General features: G+C 37.1%; 2 protein-coding genes across 3 annotated transcripts; both read left to right on the forward strand.

Annotated features, from left to right (window-relative positions):
* Nucleotides 1-4286: 4286 nt before the first annotated feature.
* On the forward strand, nucleotides 4287-5637 carry LOC126783862 (short-chain dehydrogenase ptmH-like). Of its 2 annotated transcripts, XM_050509398.1 has the most exons (2): nucleotides 4287-5115; nucleotides 5562-5637. In XM_050509398.1, the coding sequence occupies exons 1-2, from the start codon at nucleotides 4321-4323 to the stop codon at nucleotides 5586-5588; spliced, it is 822 nt and encodes a 273-aa protein (XP_050365355.1). In that variant the 5' UTR covers nucleotides 4287-4320; the 3' UTR covers nucleotides 5589-5637. The 2 variants fall into 2 exon arrangements, with proteins under 2 accessions (XP_050365355.1, XP_050365346.1); XM_050509389.1 differs by lacking the exon at nucleotides 5562-5637 and having other exon boundaries at nucleotides 4287-5267.
* Nucleotides 5638-8299: 2662 nt separating this feature from the next.
* Nucleotides 8300-11636, forward strand: LOC126783992 (AP2-like ethylene-responsive transcription factor AIL1). Its single transcript, XM_050509512.1, has 9 exons — nucleotides 8300-8863; nucleotides 8972-9644; nucleotides 9760-9842; nucleotides 10025-10033; nucleotides 10137-10225; nucleotides 10320-10393; nucleotides 10486-10536; nucleotides 10624-10700; nucleotides 10910-11636. The coding sequence occupies exons 1-9, from the start codon at nucleotides 8557-8559 to the stop codon at nucleotides 11473-11475; spliced, it is 1929 nt and encodes a 642-aa protein (XP_050365469.1). The 5' UTR covers nucleotides 8300-8556; the 3' UTR covers nucleotides 11476-11636.
* The last annotated feature ends 6313 nt before the right edge of the window (nucleotides 11637-17949 follow it).

Below are 17949 nucleotides of genomic sequence, written 5' to 3' on the forward strand. Positions count from 1 at the left end.
TCATCTCTATATAAGAGCATCACCATAAGTTTATAATAGATACTTGAATATCAAGTATATACACCAATTCTGGTTTTAATCCTTCTTGATTTCATCTAGTTTAACTAGACGTAGGGTTTCTGATTTGATCACTTAAGGGTCTTCAGTTATCTAATTTCAAACCGTGCTAATGTACCATATGCATACATCAATAAAACTCGGAAGAGACCAACAATAAACAAGAGAACATCAAACATAACGTTTAATGGGAGAGTGTCGAACATGAGAAGGGAGAGTTCAGGACAATTTTTAGGATTGTATTAATTTGTAGACCAAAGGTTTGGCGAGGGCAAGGTTGGGTGGTGCTACTGGTTCTGAAGCAAGGAGATGGAAAACTCCTCCGTCCATTGTTGTTGCAGGGTTGAAGCTGCAGCAGCGAGTGGAGATAACTCGGCTTTATCCTTTTGAATTCCTTTCTGCTCAGTCTGACTGTCCGAGAATATGAGCTGCCAAGTGCCTAAGAATAACTCGGCTGGGCTCTGAGTAAGCCTTCAACCATAAAAGACCAGTGCAGTAACTCACTAGACAAACCAAGTAATCCTCTCATTAGCTATGTAACTAAGACTATGAGACTAGCAGTCAGATTCTATAATGGTGATTAGTGTATTATAACCTGACCTTGGCCAACCTATTATGCTAAACTCAACTCCTATTTGTAGTAAAAAATATTATAAAATTCTACAAAATGATACAAAATAGTGCAGGAGGTCGATAGTTTCCATAAAAAATCTAATTAAATGGAGAAATGGTCAAAAAATTGATGTTAGTTGTAGTTTATAAAATACTTCTAATTGTGTATAACCTTATTCTGTAAAATATTAAAAAAAATTACGAAATAGTATAAAAATTCTATGATATAGTAAAACAAATTACAAAAGACTAAATTTTAAGAACGGTACATGATTTTTATCCCATTAATAATCAATGTTACTTTACTTTCAAAAATATCATATAAGCACATAAACTACATAATTCGATCTACTTTTGATACATATTGTTATTCACTCGGTTAGTTGATATGGTTACTGATATACTTTCAAGGATATGTTAGTCTTCTCAGTAGTGATGAAGAAGGGAAATATACTCTTACTCATTTTACATTGTTTATCTCTCACTTCTTTGTCTATGTAATGGAAAACTTCCTCAAAATTATGTTGTAAGTGTAATCAATGAGATTATTGGTTTTGGGGTTATCAACAATTTTGCTCTGGGTATCTGGGTCTTAGGGTTATAAAAAATTCCCCCCCCCCATGTTGCTTTAAACCACAGTTCCCGTCAAATCTAGGTCTTTTCCTTGTATTTTGCTTCTTTTCTCCTCCTCATCCTCCTCTTGAACAACCCCAATTATTAGTTCAATCAACATGTTATGAAGGAGGAAGAGAAACTCATAAATTTCAAAGAAAGAGGAGAGGGGGGGGGGAATTATTCATAACCCTAAAACCCAGATACCCAGAGTAAAATTATTAATAACCCCACGACCAATAATCTCATTGATTACATTTACAACATAATTTTGAGGAAGTTTTCCATTATGTATACAAAGAAGTGAGAGAGAAACAATGTAAAACGAGTAAGAGTAGTTTTTCATTCTTCATCACTACTGAGAAGACCAACTTACCCCTGAAAGTATATCGGTAACCATATCAACTAATCAAGTGAATAACAATATGTATCAAAAGTAAATCGAATTATGTAGTTTATATACCTATATGATAGTTTTGAAAATAAAGTAACATTGATTATTAGTGGAATAAAAGTCATGTACCGTTCTTAAAATTTAGCATTTACAAAATAGTACGGAAAGTCGGTAGTACACAAACATAATCTAATCATAGGGAGAAATGACCCGAAATTAGATTTTGTTTACAAGTACTAATAATTATGCATAATTTTACAACTCTACAAAATATCACGAAATTCTATAAATTATTACAAAACTCTACAATATCTTATAAAATTCTACAAAATAGTACGGTAAGTACTAATTAAAGGGAGAAATGTGTCAAAAAGTCTGAAGTTAATTTTAGTTTACAAAAAATATTACAAATTGTGCATAACCTTACGAAACTCTACAAAATATTACAGAACTCTACAGAATATTGCTAAACACTACGAAATAGTACAAATTTTAAAAAATAATACGGTATATTTGTAGCACCCATAAATAATCTAATTAAAGGGAGAAAGGGTCTAAAAGTTCGAGATTAGATTTAGTTTACAAAATAGTTCATTTTGTACATAATTTTACGAAATACTACAAAATATTACAAAATTATATGAAATAGTATAAATTGTACAAAATAGTATGGTGTAAGTCGGTAGTACCCACAAAGAATCTAATTAAAAGGAGAAAGGGTCTAAAATGATCGCTTTGTCTCTCACTCATGGATGCGGGCAAATTGCCGAATCACGTCATTCTTGTATATTATTTGTACATGTTATTTTTAGCTGTTGTTTGATTAATCTAGGTTTCGGAGTATAACACATGCACATGAGCAGGAATGGTTTTCCTTCCCAACAGATCATAATTGATAGGTCAAATATTCCTTGTGGAATTGTAATGAAACACATCATATGTTAGCAAAGGGCCATGTAGTAGAGATGAAGCCGAAACTGTTGGCCCCAGTTATGTCCAATGTGAACGACCTGTGTATTTCTCTAGATCGATAAACTCCACACCAACCAATCCCCGATAGATACAAATTCACACCATTTTCCAACAGAGCTTTCTCGGTTTGTATCCTTCTTCAGACGAAGTGAGCGGCCCTAGCCTCCTAGGAATGTGAGAAATTCCAGTGCTTGCTGGATACCCTAGTAGAGAAAAGGATGTTGCCATAACTTGCTCTCTGCTCACGTCAAGGAGTTTATCTCTCATTGTTAAATATAACATCTAGCTAGAGCTCGTTAGCTCAGCTATGAAGATCTATAGTGTTGTAGCAGATCGAAGGAAAGAAAATCTATGCCCTAGAAAAGAAATTTGTTTCTATCTATATCTATAGGTCGCAGTCATAGCTCTAGAGAGAGAGAGAGAGAGAGAGAGAGAGAGAGAGAGTGAGTGTGTGTGTGTGTGTGTTGTGTGTTATGAAGGTGACATGACAGAGGTTTAGAAAGTAAAGGCAATTAAAGAGAGTAATGGGGGTTAGGAGAAGTGCAGAGAAAGGGTATTGTCTTGGTCTCTCACTCTCTCTAAAAGGAAAAGAAGGCAGAGAGCTTTTAGGACTCCATGCACAGGGAGTGGAGAGGCTGTGGTCGTTTTCAGCTGAGGTTGCCATCTCTATTGCTGTAATATCTATACTGAGCCCTTTCTTTTGACCCCGGGTACTCTCGGCTATTTCTGTCAGATCTTGGCTTAGATTTTGGTTGGATTTTTGGTTCTTGTGAAATGCTCTATGTGTCCTTGATTATGACCTAATTAACATTGCATCACTTTCAGAACTTGGGTTCATTCCTTGTTTCATATTATGGTGCTTCCAAGGTCCAACCGTTATTAATCGAGGATATATTTCAGATTTTTAGGGTATATTTGTGTTCGAATTTGTGAGTTGAAAAGCTAATTTTGCTGCTAATAAGCCTAATTAATTAACCACCAAACGTAGTCATATTATTAATACATTTACTCTCGTTTGGTATGCAGAAAGAAAAATAGTTCTTTTGGAATTCTCATAAAAATGGAACTTAAGAATGATATGAATTTTTATTTCCGGTGTTTGGTAACACAAAGGAAATTAGCAAGAAAAGTGTCAAAAAATTTGTAACTAATGCAATAAAATAAATAGAGAATGAGTAATAAATACAAAGAATTAAATAAACAAGTTGGTTTCATAGGTTCATGAAATGAAGTGTTTTCCCTTACATTTTCCCCTTTCACGTAGGAAAATAGTTCATTTTCTTATGCATACCAAATATTATAAGAGGAATAAACTTCCTTTCCTAAGCCCTCAATTCCACGAAACAAACAAAACCTTTTACGACACAAAGATAAGGGAAGTTTATGTTTCTCTGATGGCCTTTTACGATTGGAGCTATCTATATGCATGAGCGGTTCGGCACTAAAAGCCATTCCAGACACTCCGAAGTATAGCCGGCCAATCATTAACTAAAACGGCATATGCCCTCAGGCATATCCTCGGATCCAGATATATATAGATAAAATTACAATCAACAAGAATGATCATCTCGGCGGAACTAACATGGTGCCTCTATATACTTTAAAACAATAAGCTAATCATACAAGCCGATCATCGTGCTTTAAGGTTGTTCCGTTGAAGTTTGTCGAGAAAAATGAGTGACACTAAGGTTGTTCTAGTCACAGGTTGTGCCAAAGGCGGGATTGGCTACGAGTACTGCAAAGCTTTTGCTGAGAACAAGTGCAAGGTCTTTGCAAGTGACATCGCGCAACGCATGGACGACATTGACCTCAAGTCTTTAGATGGTTTTGACATTGACACACTCGAACTCGATGTCTCCTCCGACCAGAGCGTGGAATCGGCCGTCAACACTATCATATCTAAATGCGGTCGCATTGATGTAGTGATCAACAATGCCGGGATCGGAAGCACCGGTCCTCTAGCGGAGCTTCCGTTAGAGACTATTAGAAGGGCATGGGACATAAACACGCTGGGACAATTGAGGTTGGTTCAGCAAGTGGTGCCACACATGGCGTCGCGGTGCAGTGGCAGCATTGTAAATATCGGGAGCGTAGTAGGCAAAGTGCCGACCCCGTGGGCCGGGTCCTATTGTGCAAGCAAGGCATATGTTCATGCCATGTCAAACACTTTGAGGGTGGAGCTAAAGCCGTTTGGGATTGATGTGGTGCTTGTAATGCCTGGGGCAGTAAGGTCGAATTTTGGGAGTGCTAATGTTGAGAGATTGGAAAATTATGATTGGAAACTCTACAAGGATTTCAAGGAGGCAATTGCAGAGAGAGCTGCGGCTTCTCAAGGGAGTAAAGCAACTGAGGCTAGTGTGTTTGCTAAGCATGTGGCGCAGAAGGTTTTGGGGCCTAAACCGCCGAGGCTAATTAGTTTTGGTCACATGACTGGTTTGTTTGCCGTGCTTTCTTGCTCTCCGCTTTGGGTGAGAGATCTTTTCTTTTCAACTCGTTTCAACTTAAACAAGAAGTTGTGATGTAATAATAATAGCTCTCAAGTCTTAAAATTGCTAGTCTTTTTTCAACTCTAAAACACTAAAATTCTCCAAGTGCTAAACAGCAGATTAAAGTAACATGATCGTAAGGACAAGTGGAATGTGGAAAATAGAAAGAAAGGTAGTGTAAGAAGTTGCTACCGTTCTTTCGAACTTACGTAGCTTATAAGTTCCAAGTTAACTGTCGAATTGAAGAATTCTTCATATACGTTGCTTCCATTATGCCATTTTAAGCTTACAACTGATGTAGTATATTCAAGTCGGCCTTTAAGAGCTTTAAATTGGGAGGTAAGTTCTTACCATGATGCTGCAAGAATGAAAAGACTGTGGATCAGTGTCTATCTAATCTAACTCCAATTGATAAACTTTCTTTACAGATGAAAACCCCACAACTTGCTAATTAAGGGGTTAGCTCCTTACTCTAATTAAAAGCAGAGTAGCAGACAATGCAAAATAAAAGAGGCACCACCAAACCCCTTTCCATCTGCTTCCCACCAAAAGGATATTTGGTAAGAATGAAAGAGGAAAGCAAAACTAATTTGCTTAGGAAACACAATGCTCTTTTGCTTGGCCATGCACCATTTGTAGCAAATTCCATTGGCTTCTAGCGCTATGCTCAGTATGGTGGGTATGAAATAATGCATTTACTCATCATTACTTCAATCAAAAGGAGGCTTTCTCTGTTCCTCAATGATATATCATTATGTTCTTGTTCATATTTCACTCCCAAAAATCACCAATCTCTTTTAAAACCAAATCATGGCCTCTTGACAATCTGTCTCCACGAACCATGCAAATCATATGATGGAAAACCCTATTTGAATGATTGGTTGATTACTATCGGAGGTCGATCAGTTCATGTTTCGTTTTGGAAAAATCTAACTATAGAGATCAAATGATTGGTATTTTGTGATGTGAATGTTACGAAACATAGTGATGCTCTCTAAGAGATCAAAATACCGAAGTAGACGACTCATGTATTCCTATCAAAAGCTTGAAATCTCTTAACAATTAATTCAAGGATTGTTTACAAAAATTAACTGTATATTAAAAGAGTATAATTATGTACTAGTCATTACAACTATAAATTAAACAAGGAAGCAATCCCACTGCTTCTTAGATGTTGATTCAGTAGCTTTCGAATTGACTACAAAAGTTATGAACAACCAAAGTTGGATTCGCATTGTGCTCCGAGTTTTTAAGAACTACATAATGATTAGCCAGATATACAATTCATTTCCCACAAAAGAATGTTCCCAAAGGGTTCTTGTTTCATCATTCCAAGAATATCTACTTTGATCAAAGTTCTCCCTCAACGTCTTTAACTAATTAGTGCATGCATCTATTAATCTAAAGGATTACTCAACCATTAAGCTAATTAAGTTCATGGCCCTTAATTAGAATGAGATGACATCTAATTAGCTCTTAATTACGGTGACCCATATACCTCTCACTTTTCATCTTGATGTTGACTAGCTAGAACAAGTCATGAAGAAGGGCCTAGATGTATAAAGCAAACATGCATTAACATTTATATTGTACCGTTCTTGCACTCTTGCTCATCAATAATTCCAGGTTGTGTTTTTTTTATCTCCAGAGCTTGATGACCCAGATATACAATTCGTAGTTAGGACATTATTACGTAAAAAACACCACTTTGTCCTTGGCTTTGCATCGTGGCATCGCTTTCGTCCTTACGATAGAAAAGCTAGGGCTGCGTGCCCCATACATGTATCGTTCATGCCATTTTGTTCTCTTTTTGTGTTTTTCCGGAATCGGCTATTATTTTGTCAAACACATTTTTTGTGTTCGTAGGAATGTAGGATCTACGTTGTTTAGCGATGGCCGGATATTACTTCTCGACCTTTTTGAATTGGTTACTTTGGCTTCAAGAGGGTAAACGTATGTAGTTCGTATTTAAATCTTCGTTTTCTTTTAATATATTAGTATAAAAAAACATACATATAAAATTTACAACTTGGAGAAGTTATTGGAAATGAAATCTGTCAATACTCAAAGTTCATCAACTCTTAAAAACAAAAACGAAACGGCCTTGAAATGATCAGAATCCAAAGATAGTTAGGATGAGATTTAAGTTGGACCTTCAGAGAAAAATATCGCGAATTATGGTTACTTCTTCCAAGAAAAAGAACTCATTGGAAATGGAATCTATCTCTCCCCATCTGTGCAACTGTGTAGCTAGCTCACGGAGAAAAACGAATTGACCTTGTGAACAATGCGAAGGTTTTCCAAGAAAAAGATGAGAAGGTACTTGAAGGCGAAGCCAAGCCAGCCCATGCAGTCGATCTGTCAAAGATAGTCTGATCAAGAAGGCGTCGTTAGAGCCTTGTGTTGCACTCCAAGTCCATATATTGGTTGGATATATATACATCACTATACATCAAATCTAATACTAGATACTCTGCAAATCTTGTAGTAGTCTACCCTATATTGGCTGTGAGTAGTGTTGAGTAGTACAAGTAGATCCAGTTCTGCTACGGAAGCGAAGCAAAGCAGAGCAGCAGAGGCAGCTGCAGCCTACTGTTATCTTCTACTGTGATGAAGTGACTGGAGCGACAGTTTGTCTTGTGCCCGTGAAACCTGAAAATTCAAAACCCTGAAAAGCCATTTAATCCAGAACTCAGCACAATTAATAAAGCTTCACCAACCAAACCTAAGAGTCAATAAATTATGAGAACAAACGATATAATTACTGGGCTACTGGCTTTGGGCGTGACTTGTTGACTGCTGGGTTTTTCTAGGCTCTACTATTTATGCAGTGTTTAACCACATGAGAAAATGAGGTCTCAATATGAATCCTATATTCCTTTTCTTTTCTTTTTTCGATTGTAATGTATTCTATATTCCTTTGGAAGAAGAAGAAAAATAAATATACAAATAAAAAGCAAAAATTTAAAGGCAAAAAGAAAAGGACTTTCTCACATCAGAGAGATGCGTATAGAATGAGGGAAGGATACCCAGCATTACTTGCCTGGAAGAACCATTCTTTTTGTTAGTTTAAAGGATCTTGTATTCTTCTCTTTAAATATATATATATTTTCACAGAGAGAGAAGCTGGCATAGATTCAGTTGCAGGAATTGGGATTTGGTTTAGATGAGAGTAAGACTTGGACCAATCAGTACTTCTGCAGCTAGCAAACAAAAACCCCAGTTTCAAAAATAAAAGAGAGAAGAGAGGAGAGAAGAGACAGCGAGAGCGGAGAGAGCAAGCAAGGCAAAAAACCAGTAGTACCAAAACAATGCAAGGAAATGTTGAGAGGATTATGATTAGCTTATATGTACCCCAATGATTGTGTGAGTTTCTCAACCCCCCAACAAGATCTCTGCTTCTACTCAAAATCTTGAGAGACCATGAAATCCATGAGTAATGATAACACCAACAGTAGCAATAACTGGTTGGATTTCTCTCTCTCCCCTAATATGAAAATGGATGTTACTCCTCCTTCTTCAGACCCTCACCACCACATTTCTCAGTCCTCTTCGCCTTCTATTCCAAATGCCTTTTTCAACTCCCCACCTCACTTTAACTATGGAATATACTATGGAGTTGATCAAGGAGATCAAACTGGTTTGTACAATGCTTTGCCCATGATGCCAATAAAGTCTGATGGCTCTCTTTGCATAACGGAAGCTCTCAACAGGTCCCATCATCCTCAAGGTTAGCTCAAATCAAACTTCTAGCTACTATCCTTTCCTTTCTACATTGTCTTAATTTCATTGTGGGTTTTGGCAAAGTTCTTGACTTTCTTTTACATTTATTATCTAGGAATGGTAACGAGTAGTTCAAGTTCAACTCCAAAACTAGAGGACTTCTTTGGTTGTGCAACCATGGGGACCCATAACCACTATGACAACAATGACAGGGAAGCTATGGCTCTAAGCTTAGACAGCATGTTTTACCAACAAATTCCAACCCATCATCATCACCATGATCCCAGCTGTAACAACGGCCAAAACTTGCTCAACCAAGAACATGAGTCCCAACAGGAAAACTACTCATCCTACTACTCTAACTTAAAAACCCATGAGATGATGTTTGAAGATCATCAGAAACAGCAAGCCCAGATTGAGCATTACAACAATGTCCAAAACTCAAGTTTGGGGTCACTTACACGCAACATTGATGACTGGGTCTCCAGAAATTTCTCAGCTAATACTAATCATGGAGTATTGGAGCAGAACATGATTGGGTCTATTGGGTCAATGCATTATGGAGATTTACAGTGTTTGAGCTTGTCAATGAGCCCTGGCTCTCAGTCAAGCTGTGTTACTGGTTCACAGCAAATCTCACCCACTTTGACTACTAATACTGAGTGTGTAGCCGCCATAGATTCTTCTAAGAAAATAGGGCCTGAAAAAGTGGAGAAGAAACAGATTGCTCATAGGAAGTCTCTGGATACATTTGGGCAGAGAACCTCTCAGTATAGAGGAGTCACAAGGTTAGTTCTTTATTGTTTCCTTACACTATTCAAAGTACAAAGCTTAGGATTATCAAACTGGGTTCTCTCTGGTTTCTCAGTGTTCTGATTTTGGTATATGGATTTTGGTAAGCAGGCATAGATGGACTGGTAGATATGAAGCTCATTTATGGGACAACAGTTGCAAGAAAGAAGGTCAGAGCAGGAAAGGAAGACAAGGTTGGTGAAGCAATCTAGCTATATTCAAATTCACAACGATGTTTTTACTTGAATGGATGTGCATTTTTCTTGGTCTCATTTTGCTTTTTGACCTGCCCATTAATGTAAGTTACTGATTTGTTGCCTGATGATTTGGGGTTTTCCTTCCTTGGCTGGGTATGCAATCAAATGATGAATCTTAGTTTATCTGGGTAAGCCATTTATTTTCAATCTGGTTAATCATTTCTAAAATGTCCTACAAGGCTACAATATTGTTATTTTTTATCTAATCATTCCAAGATTTGTTTTTGTTAGGAGGTTATGATATGGAACAAAAAGCTGCAAGAGCCTATGATTTAGCAGCACTCAAGTATTGGGGACCATCTACTCACATCAATTTCCCAGTAATAATTCTGATCTCTTTTGAATCTTTTAGTAGAACTAAGCGTATATATCTTTATTTGGGAACTAAATGCAACTATGATGTTGATTTGGCAGTTGGAGAATTATCTCAAAGAGCTGGAGGAAATGAAGAACATGAGTAGACAAGAATTTGTTGCTCACTTAAGAAGGTAATTGTGAGTCGCAAATTTCCATTTGTTGATGCTGACTAAAAGACCAACAGTGTGTTTAGTTCTACTTATAACCTAAAAACATATTACAGGAAAAGCAGTGGATTTTCAAGGGGGGCTTCCGTGTACAGAGGAGTAACAAGGTCTTATAAGCTTCTCATATGAAATTTTTAGCCTCAAAGAAAACATAATAATTATCTGAGATCTCTGACTGTTTATACGTGTAGCAGACATCATCAGCATGGAAGATGGCAAGCTCGGATTGGAAGGGTTGCTGGGAATAAGGATCTTTACCTTGGGACTTTCAGTGAGTCTCTCTAGAACTTAACTTTATAAGTTACTGATAACCATGTTAGTGATTACGTAGTAGCCTAAAATTGAAGTGTGATTTTTTTGAGGAACAAACGAAAGCGATTCTTTCTTTATTGGTTAATGCGTCTTGGAACTAAGCCTTGTTTTCCCTAGTTTTCTCCAAGGCTCCAAATGCTAAATAGTTATCTCTAATATGTAACTTAGGCACGCAAGAGGAAGCTGCTGAGGCTTATGACATTGCCGCCATAAAATTTCGAGGACTGAATGCTGTGACCAACTTTGACATAACAAGGTATGATGTTGATCGAATCATGGCAAGCAATACCCTTCTTGCTGGAGACAGTGCCAAGCGAAATAAGACGCCGCCTGGACTAGGTGATGAGGCTGCTAACCAAATCGGCAATGGTGAAGAAAGCATTACTGTTGCAGTTAAGAACACCAATGAAGTTGAGGAATGGAAAATGATGCAGCTCTTTCAGTCCTCCGAGCAAGTACTTGATCATCAAAATGTGATTCAAGCAGAGCATCAGGCAGAGAAGTCTGCAACGATGGGTACTACTACTCACTTGTCCAACGCCTCTTCATTAGTGACAAGCTTGAGCAGCTCCAGAGAAGGCAGCCCTGACAAGTCAAGCCAACCAAGTTACCTTGGGATGCCTCCAACTGCTTCAAAATTCTTCTCAAGTTTCGGTACTAATAATATGGTCAGTTCTTGGATCCCGGCAGGGCAAGGCATATCCCTCCCTCACATGCCATTTTTCGCTGCCTGAGCTGATGCTTGATCCGCTAGTAGGAGTTTCAATGTTCTCAAGTAGTTTTTAGTGATGGTCTTGAAGACCTTTTTGTGAACAATGTGAAAGAAAACTCCACTAATCTATGTTTAATTTTAGCCCATCCTATCTAATCAAAATCTTGGAAGAAATTTGAGGGATGAAAGCATTGCAGAAGATAAGATTTTGAAGCTAAATTATTCATTTTTCTTGGTTTCAGGGCCATTCATAACAATGGTAATATGATACCAGCTTTATTGCTTTGTGCAAGTTCCGGACCAGCTCAGTTTCTGTTTTATTTGCTCTAGGGTTTTGACACCATCATTACTTGTTCTCCTTTTTGCCTGAGCTTTCTCCAAAGATAACAGAGATGAGAGATTCCTTGCTCATAATTCAAAGAAAAGAGGGTTGAAGGTGGAATATGGATTTCCAAGATCAAAACTTTGGGGTCTGTTACGATTACAATGGACATTTAGTACGGGGAGCTTGTCTGGTATTTTTGGAATTGATCAAATTCCTCTTGTTGGAAAACCTTAAAGTCGTTTCTTTCTAATCCACTCACACTTACGCACTGTGAAACCTAATCATGCCGGGAGAAAAAAGCAATCCCATGTCCTATTGTTGGCTACTACAACAATGCATCCCAAATATCTTCACACGTACGTGTGGTAGTAGAAATTGTCGCTAGGTGTGAATAATGAGTTCACCATAATCATCATATTCATACCTTTTGTAATAGCCAGGTTCACATTTGAAAAGGTAATGAAGTAATGGCCAAAACAGTAGAACTTATTGGCTTGCATTGGATGCCATTTCCAACGATTTCAGCATTTTCAGGTTTCACTTTCGAAGTCTATAGGCTATAGCTGAAGTTTGAAGTTATTTTACCTAGAGTACTACTTGGCAGCGACATTAGTCTTCTATTTGAAATGGGCTAATTCACATCTAGCCGCTTACATTCTCAGTTATTTTGTAATAAAGAAGCAAAAGTTTATGAATATTTATATGTATTTTCAGGTCGTGAAAAAATTGTAAGAGTAGCACGCTTATTTGTGATAATTTTACGTTAGATGATCACTTTGCCATTGTACTACATGAAGATTATTAGAGTACGTAGCACGCTTGTTTGTGACAATTCTATGTATATGATCACGTTTATCGTTGGTTTTACTACAAGAAAACTGCATGCTTTATTTGTCACTTGAATTGGGCATCACAATATATATCGAGGATAAGGTACAAAATTGACAGTATATAGCAGAAGTACAGTGTACTCTCTTATCTAACTAAGTAACTAGGTCTGTTTGAAATTGATACAAAATTGGCTAGTTGATTAATAATTAACTAAGTAACTCGATTGGGTAGTATTCACTAATACAAAATAATCAGTGAATACTACCAGATCGTGATATAAATCCACAGCACTACCAGATCGTGATATAAATCCACAGCTCCCTGACATCTAGATTGCAACTATAGTCATTGTTGTTAGCAGTGTTCTAAATATCGGATATATCGGCCGATATATCGGCGATATTTAGAAAACGATACGATATCGCCATATCGGTTGACTATATCGGTCAACGGTCAAATATCGGTCAAACTCCGATATATCGGTCAAATATCGGTCAAAATTTGATTTTTTATCATTTTCTCAATTTTTGTTTAATTTTTTAATATTTATTTCCTCTTCTTTTTTTGTTGAAAAACTTATTTTTTTTCATTTTTTCATATATATTTTTACTTTATATATATTTTAAATATATATGATGAATTTCAAGTCTAAATAATCATTTTTAAATGCCTATTTTTATTATTAGATGTCGTTCCTGTACTTTAATTGTCATTAAATCAAGTATTTATTTTCTTTAGTTTACTTAGTACCGTTTTTTTAGTTTATTTGATACATATTGAAGTATAATTTTATAAATTTTATTGAAAATAAGCAAATCCGATAAAACCGATATATCCCCGATAAAATCGATATATCGTTTTACCTCTCGACCGATACGATACCAAAAATGATATTTAGACCATTGGTTGTTAGCATCAAAGCAATAGTTAATAATTTTCCTATTTTCGTTGCAAGATAGATTAAAACTTTTCCCTGAAAATAACAGGAAACAAAGAATGCGGTGATTAGGGTGGCTATTTATGAGTCATTTCAGTTCCTTTTGATTGTGCAAGGCCTAAATTTCAACGGACTAGGTGCATAAGAATTTCAAGTCGGTGAGTTGGAGGACAATCAACTTATGAAAAGGATTATCATACATAACAAAGCTAGAAAGTAAGATCTTAACACCCATAATAAGGGCACGCCTATATTGACATGAAAAAGAAAGCTGCGTTATTTCTTATGCAGATCGAAAACTGGACAAAGGTAGGTAACCTAGCTCTCCTTGTGATATTAATGATATGATCATCTGGATTGAGAACGATGGCTTTTGGTCTAGAGGAAACATCTTAGTTCATATATTCTTAAAGGGTAAAGGGGTGTAGGAGTGCTCGAGTAAAGTGAGCTCAAAATCCATTTATATCGATCGGCAAGAGAAAAAACAAGTAGATCAGAGAAAAATAACAGGAATGCATATTGAAGAAGAAAAACAAACAGATGGATAGAGCTAGCTGATCGAAAACAAATAGGGAAAAAGAACAAAAGAGAGCGAAGACCATGCAGGGTCAAAAGTAATGGAATGAACAACTAGACGTAGAACATAAACAAAACAAAAAAGGAATAACTGTTGTCCTTGTGTTACAGAAAGGTGTACGGCAATGGAGGAGCGTCTATAGCTTTGGAATTCTTTTACATGGTTTTATAAATGATGAAACGACTTGAAATGAAAATTGGCAACTAGATCAAATTAAATGACTTGAAATGAAAATGGGCAATTGTTGGCTCAAAAATCGGTCATGTCGCATGTCGATAGGCTGGGGTCCTCTTTGGTTTCCACGTGTCATTCTAGCTTGTGATATGAACTAAAACGTACTAACTTGCGAGGTTTTGTAGTTTCTTGCGCATTTTAACTTATAATAAAACGATTATGGGCCGAGTAAGGATCACTCTCAGCCGTGGGTTTCTCAATATCTTGGATACAGGGACTTTTAACACGGATTGGCTTGCTAGGGTTCTCAATGCCTCGGGGTTCTTTCATATTACAATTCATTTCATTAAGAGCATGTTTTGAATTAGGCATGTTTGCACTTAAACTGTTTTTAATTTCACTTATTATTGAAATACAACACATACTAAAAATAAAAACAACACATACATCATGTACAATCACAAGTGTGTGTGTGTGTGTGTGGGGGGAGGGGGGGGCTTACTTAAAGGAATCTCAAAATTTGTTTGTTTTTCTTATATCTATTTGGAGGAAGAAGAAAAACAAACATATATAATTATGAGATTCATATATTATAAATTTGACCCACTCAAAACTTATACCAAACAAGGAATTCATCCGTTCAATTGGAAATTCCAAGGGCACCAAAGAAGGAGGCCGAATGAGTAGAGAATGACAGACGAGTCAACTTCTAGCCAAACACGGTCCTAATTTCTCAACCAAGCTAGTTCAATTGCTGTAAGTGTTGCCTATACTTGCTGCAACCGAGCTTGGGATATCAAAATTAGAAGCATAAAAAAGCGTGAAGAACATTACCTCAATTTCGAAAAACTGCACCAAACCGAATCATGTTTCCAAGCACAGTCCAATCGAGTTGATCTTGATCCACCCCAAACAAGGTCCTCCAATTATTTGTGTAGCACGACGCGGTGGACAAGCTACACCAAAGCACTTAAAAATCCTGAGGTCTTGAATTGAGTTGTGCACTTGTGCATGTGATTTTAATTCATTATAAGACCAGCAGATTGAATATATCCAAAGCAAGCCTACATACGGCATACGTACCCCAACTACAGGGAGGATGAAGTTTCTCGATATATAATTCAAGAATGCCGCTTACAACCGTTGAACTACATGTTTAAGGTTTTACCCCCTCTCGGATTTAGTTACTCCAGTCCAAACTAGTTTTCATGAACAACGTGTTGTGTGTACAGTGTGCTAGGGTTTCAATCACATCAATGATCAGTTTTGGCTCTTGACCAATTTCGGTAGTATATATTCGCATGCATAATTAAATCTCTTCCTCTATAATCTTTACTGTAAGGTTTAGGTTTAGGCTGGCACCTAGATCGAGCCTCTATAAAGCAGGCTGAGTTACGCTAATTGGCAATCAATTAGCAACGACTCTAACGTATAGCATTACCAGCTAGATCCAGAATAGCTTTACTTCTCATGAAGCAGCGAAAGCACCAAAGCAGGGGATATGTTATTTGGCAAGATCAAAATGGGACCTGTATGGCTAATTGGTCAAACAAAAACCACCACAGAATCGAAGCTAGGTTTTGGTTGCTAGCAAGCCAGCCAACTATGAGCCTTCGATTGATCTTTCTTTTTCCAAAAGTCGTCGTGTGTGTTACAGCTTCATCTGGAAATCAACATCTGAACAGATCCAGCAGAGATGGCATGTCGAGCATAAACCCGCGGGAGTCCTAATCACAAACACACACGATCGACTATCTTCCATATGAGTTTGCCCCACCCGTGCATGCTTATGCAAAAGCTAGATGTTTGATGGCTATGTATTAGTGATAGTTATGGAATTATATATATCCCAGAGATCGATGATATTGATTCGGTCTTCTGATTTGGTGGTTTGCATGGAAATGATCGAACTAGTGTTATCCATTTCAGTGCGCAAGGATCACGTACTCTTTTCCAAACACAGCCTAAATATGAAGATCAAGAAGAGGGTGAGAGAGCGAATGCTAAGGCATTTATGCAAAGCAATATTGAGACTCGCCTTCTTGGAATGAAATGTCCGATATGAAAAACCGGGATATGAACGGAGAGAATTAAGCCTAGCTAGACCTTCCAGAATAAGGGTCAAGTGAACCATTAGGTCACATCCATCTCTCGTCCATTAATTGGCAATTTGTACCTTGTTCTAGCTGAGTTTCAAGATAACATAAACTTCTAGGTCACATCCATCTCTCATTCATTTGCAATATGTACGTACCTTTGTTCTAGCTAAATTCAAGTGGAAATGACATGGTTAGACCAAGATGCTTTTCCCAACATGAAGATATTTACATGTCTGGGGGACCAATTGGGTTTTGTCTTGCAAATTGGAGGTGTAAGTCATAAGAACAAAGGGCCTATGAGCTTAGAGCCCTTCAAATTCTATTGAAGATATCCTTCACTTTCTGTTGGTCTACATGACATCTCCAAATGCTTCAATCACTACCCAACAGAATGTTGGTCTGTGGGTAGCCTTGTTGGGGCTCATGTAACCTCAACAAAATCAACCAATCAAAGTAATGGGGCCATCGATATAAGCCCAAACGCCTCTAAATTTCTTGCTAAAAAGATATACCAAATTTCCAAATATATTATGATAATTTCTTTCAAGAAAGGTACTCTATACATCCGATGTTTACTAGCGCTAACAATAACAATGATGTCAGAGGCGCGTTCGAATAAATTATAAGATTATTTAAATAAAAATTAAAGATGGATAAATTATAAAAATATATCATTTTTTAATTTTATATTAAAAAAAATCACTATTTATGAGTTTATTATAAAAAATTCATTATATTTAAGTAAAAATTATAAAAAAAAATTAACAAAATTATAAAAAAAATCACTTTAAAAATATTTTTCTGAATTGTTTTGCCATTTCTCACTATTTTTCTTCTTTTTCTAATTTTGGCCATAACTTTCTCGTCGGACGATAGATTTTGACGAAATTAGTACCGTTAGAAAAATCTCGCTCCCCTCTTTCATTTGATATATTACACACTCCGAATCGACCAACCGTACAAGGCGCAACAACCATTGCAAAAGGTTGCCACCATCGATGGCGGTGCTCTAAGTAATTCCGGCGAAACTGAAGCTCAAGGTCCCCTAATTATAGCTGTTCTCTTCATTCTAAGCATACTTATACCAATCTCATTTGAATTTTAACAAAATTTCGCATATTCCCACATTTGCTCTCGGCATGTCAGACCTCCTGTCACAACCACTGTCACACTACCTGTCACACCTCCTGTCACAACTGTTATCACACATGTTGTCACATAACCTGTCACACTATCTATTCACACTACATGTTACAACCACTATCACACTACCTATTACACTAACCTTCACACTCAATGTCACACTACCTATCACACTCGCTGTCACACTACCTGTCACACTACATATCACACTAACTGTCATTGTCACACTACTTATCACACCATCTGTCACACTCACTGTCACACCCGTTGTCACACCTCTTATCACACCCGTTGTCACACTACCTATCACACCCACTGTCACATTACATGTCACCAACCCTGTCACAACTTCTATCACACTACCTGTCACAACCACTATCACACCCCCTGTCACACTACATGTCACAACC

The sequence above is a fragment of the Argentina anserina genome, chromosome 1 (genome assembly GCF_933775445.1).
Source record: "Argentina anserina chromosome 1, drPotAnse1.1, whole genome shotgun sequence".
NCBI classification, from domain to species: Eukaryota; Viridiplantae; Streptophyta; class Magnoliopsida; order Rosales; family Rosaceae; genus Argentina; species Argentina anserina.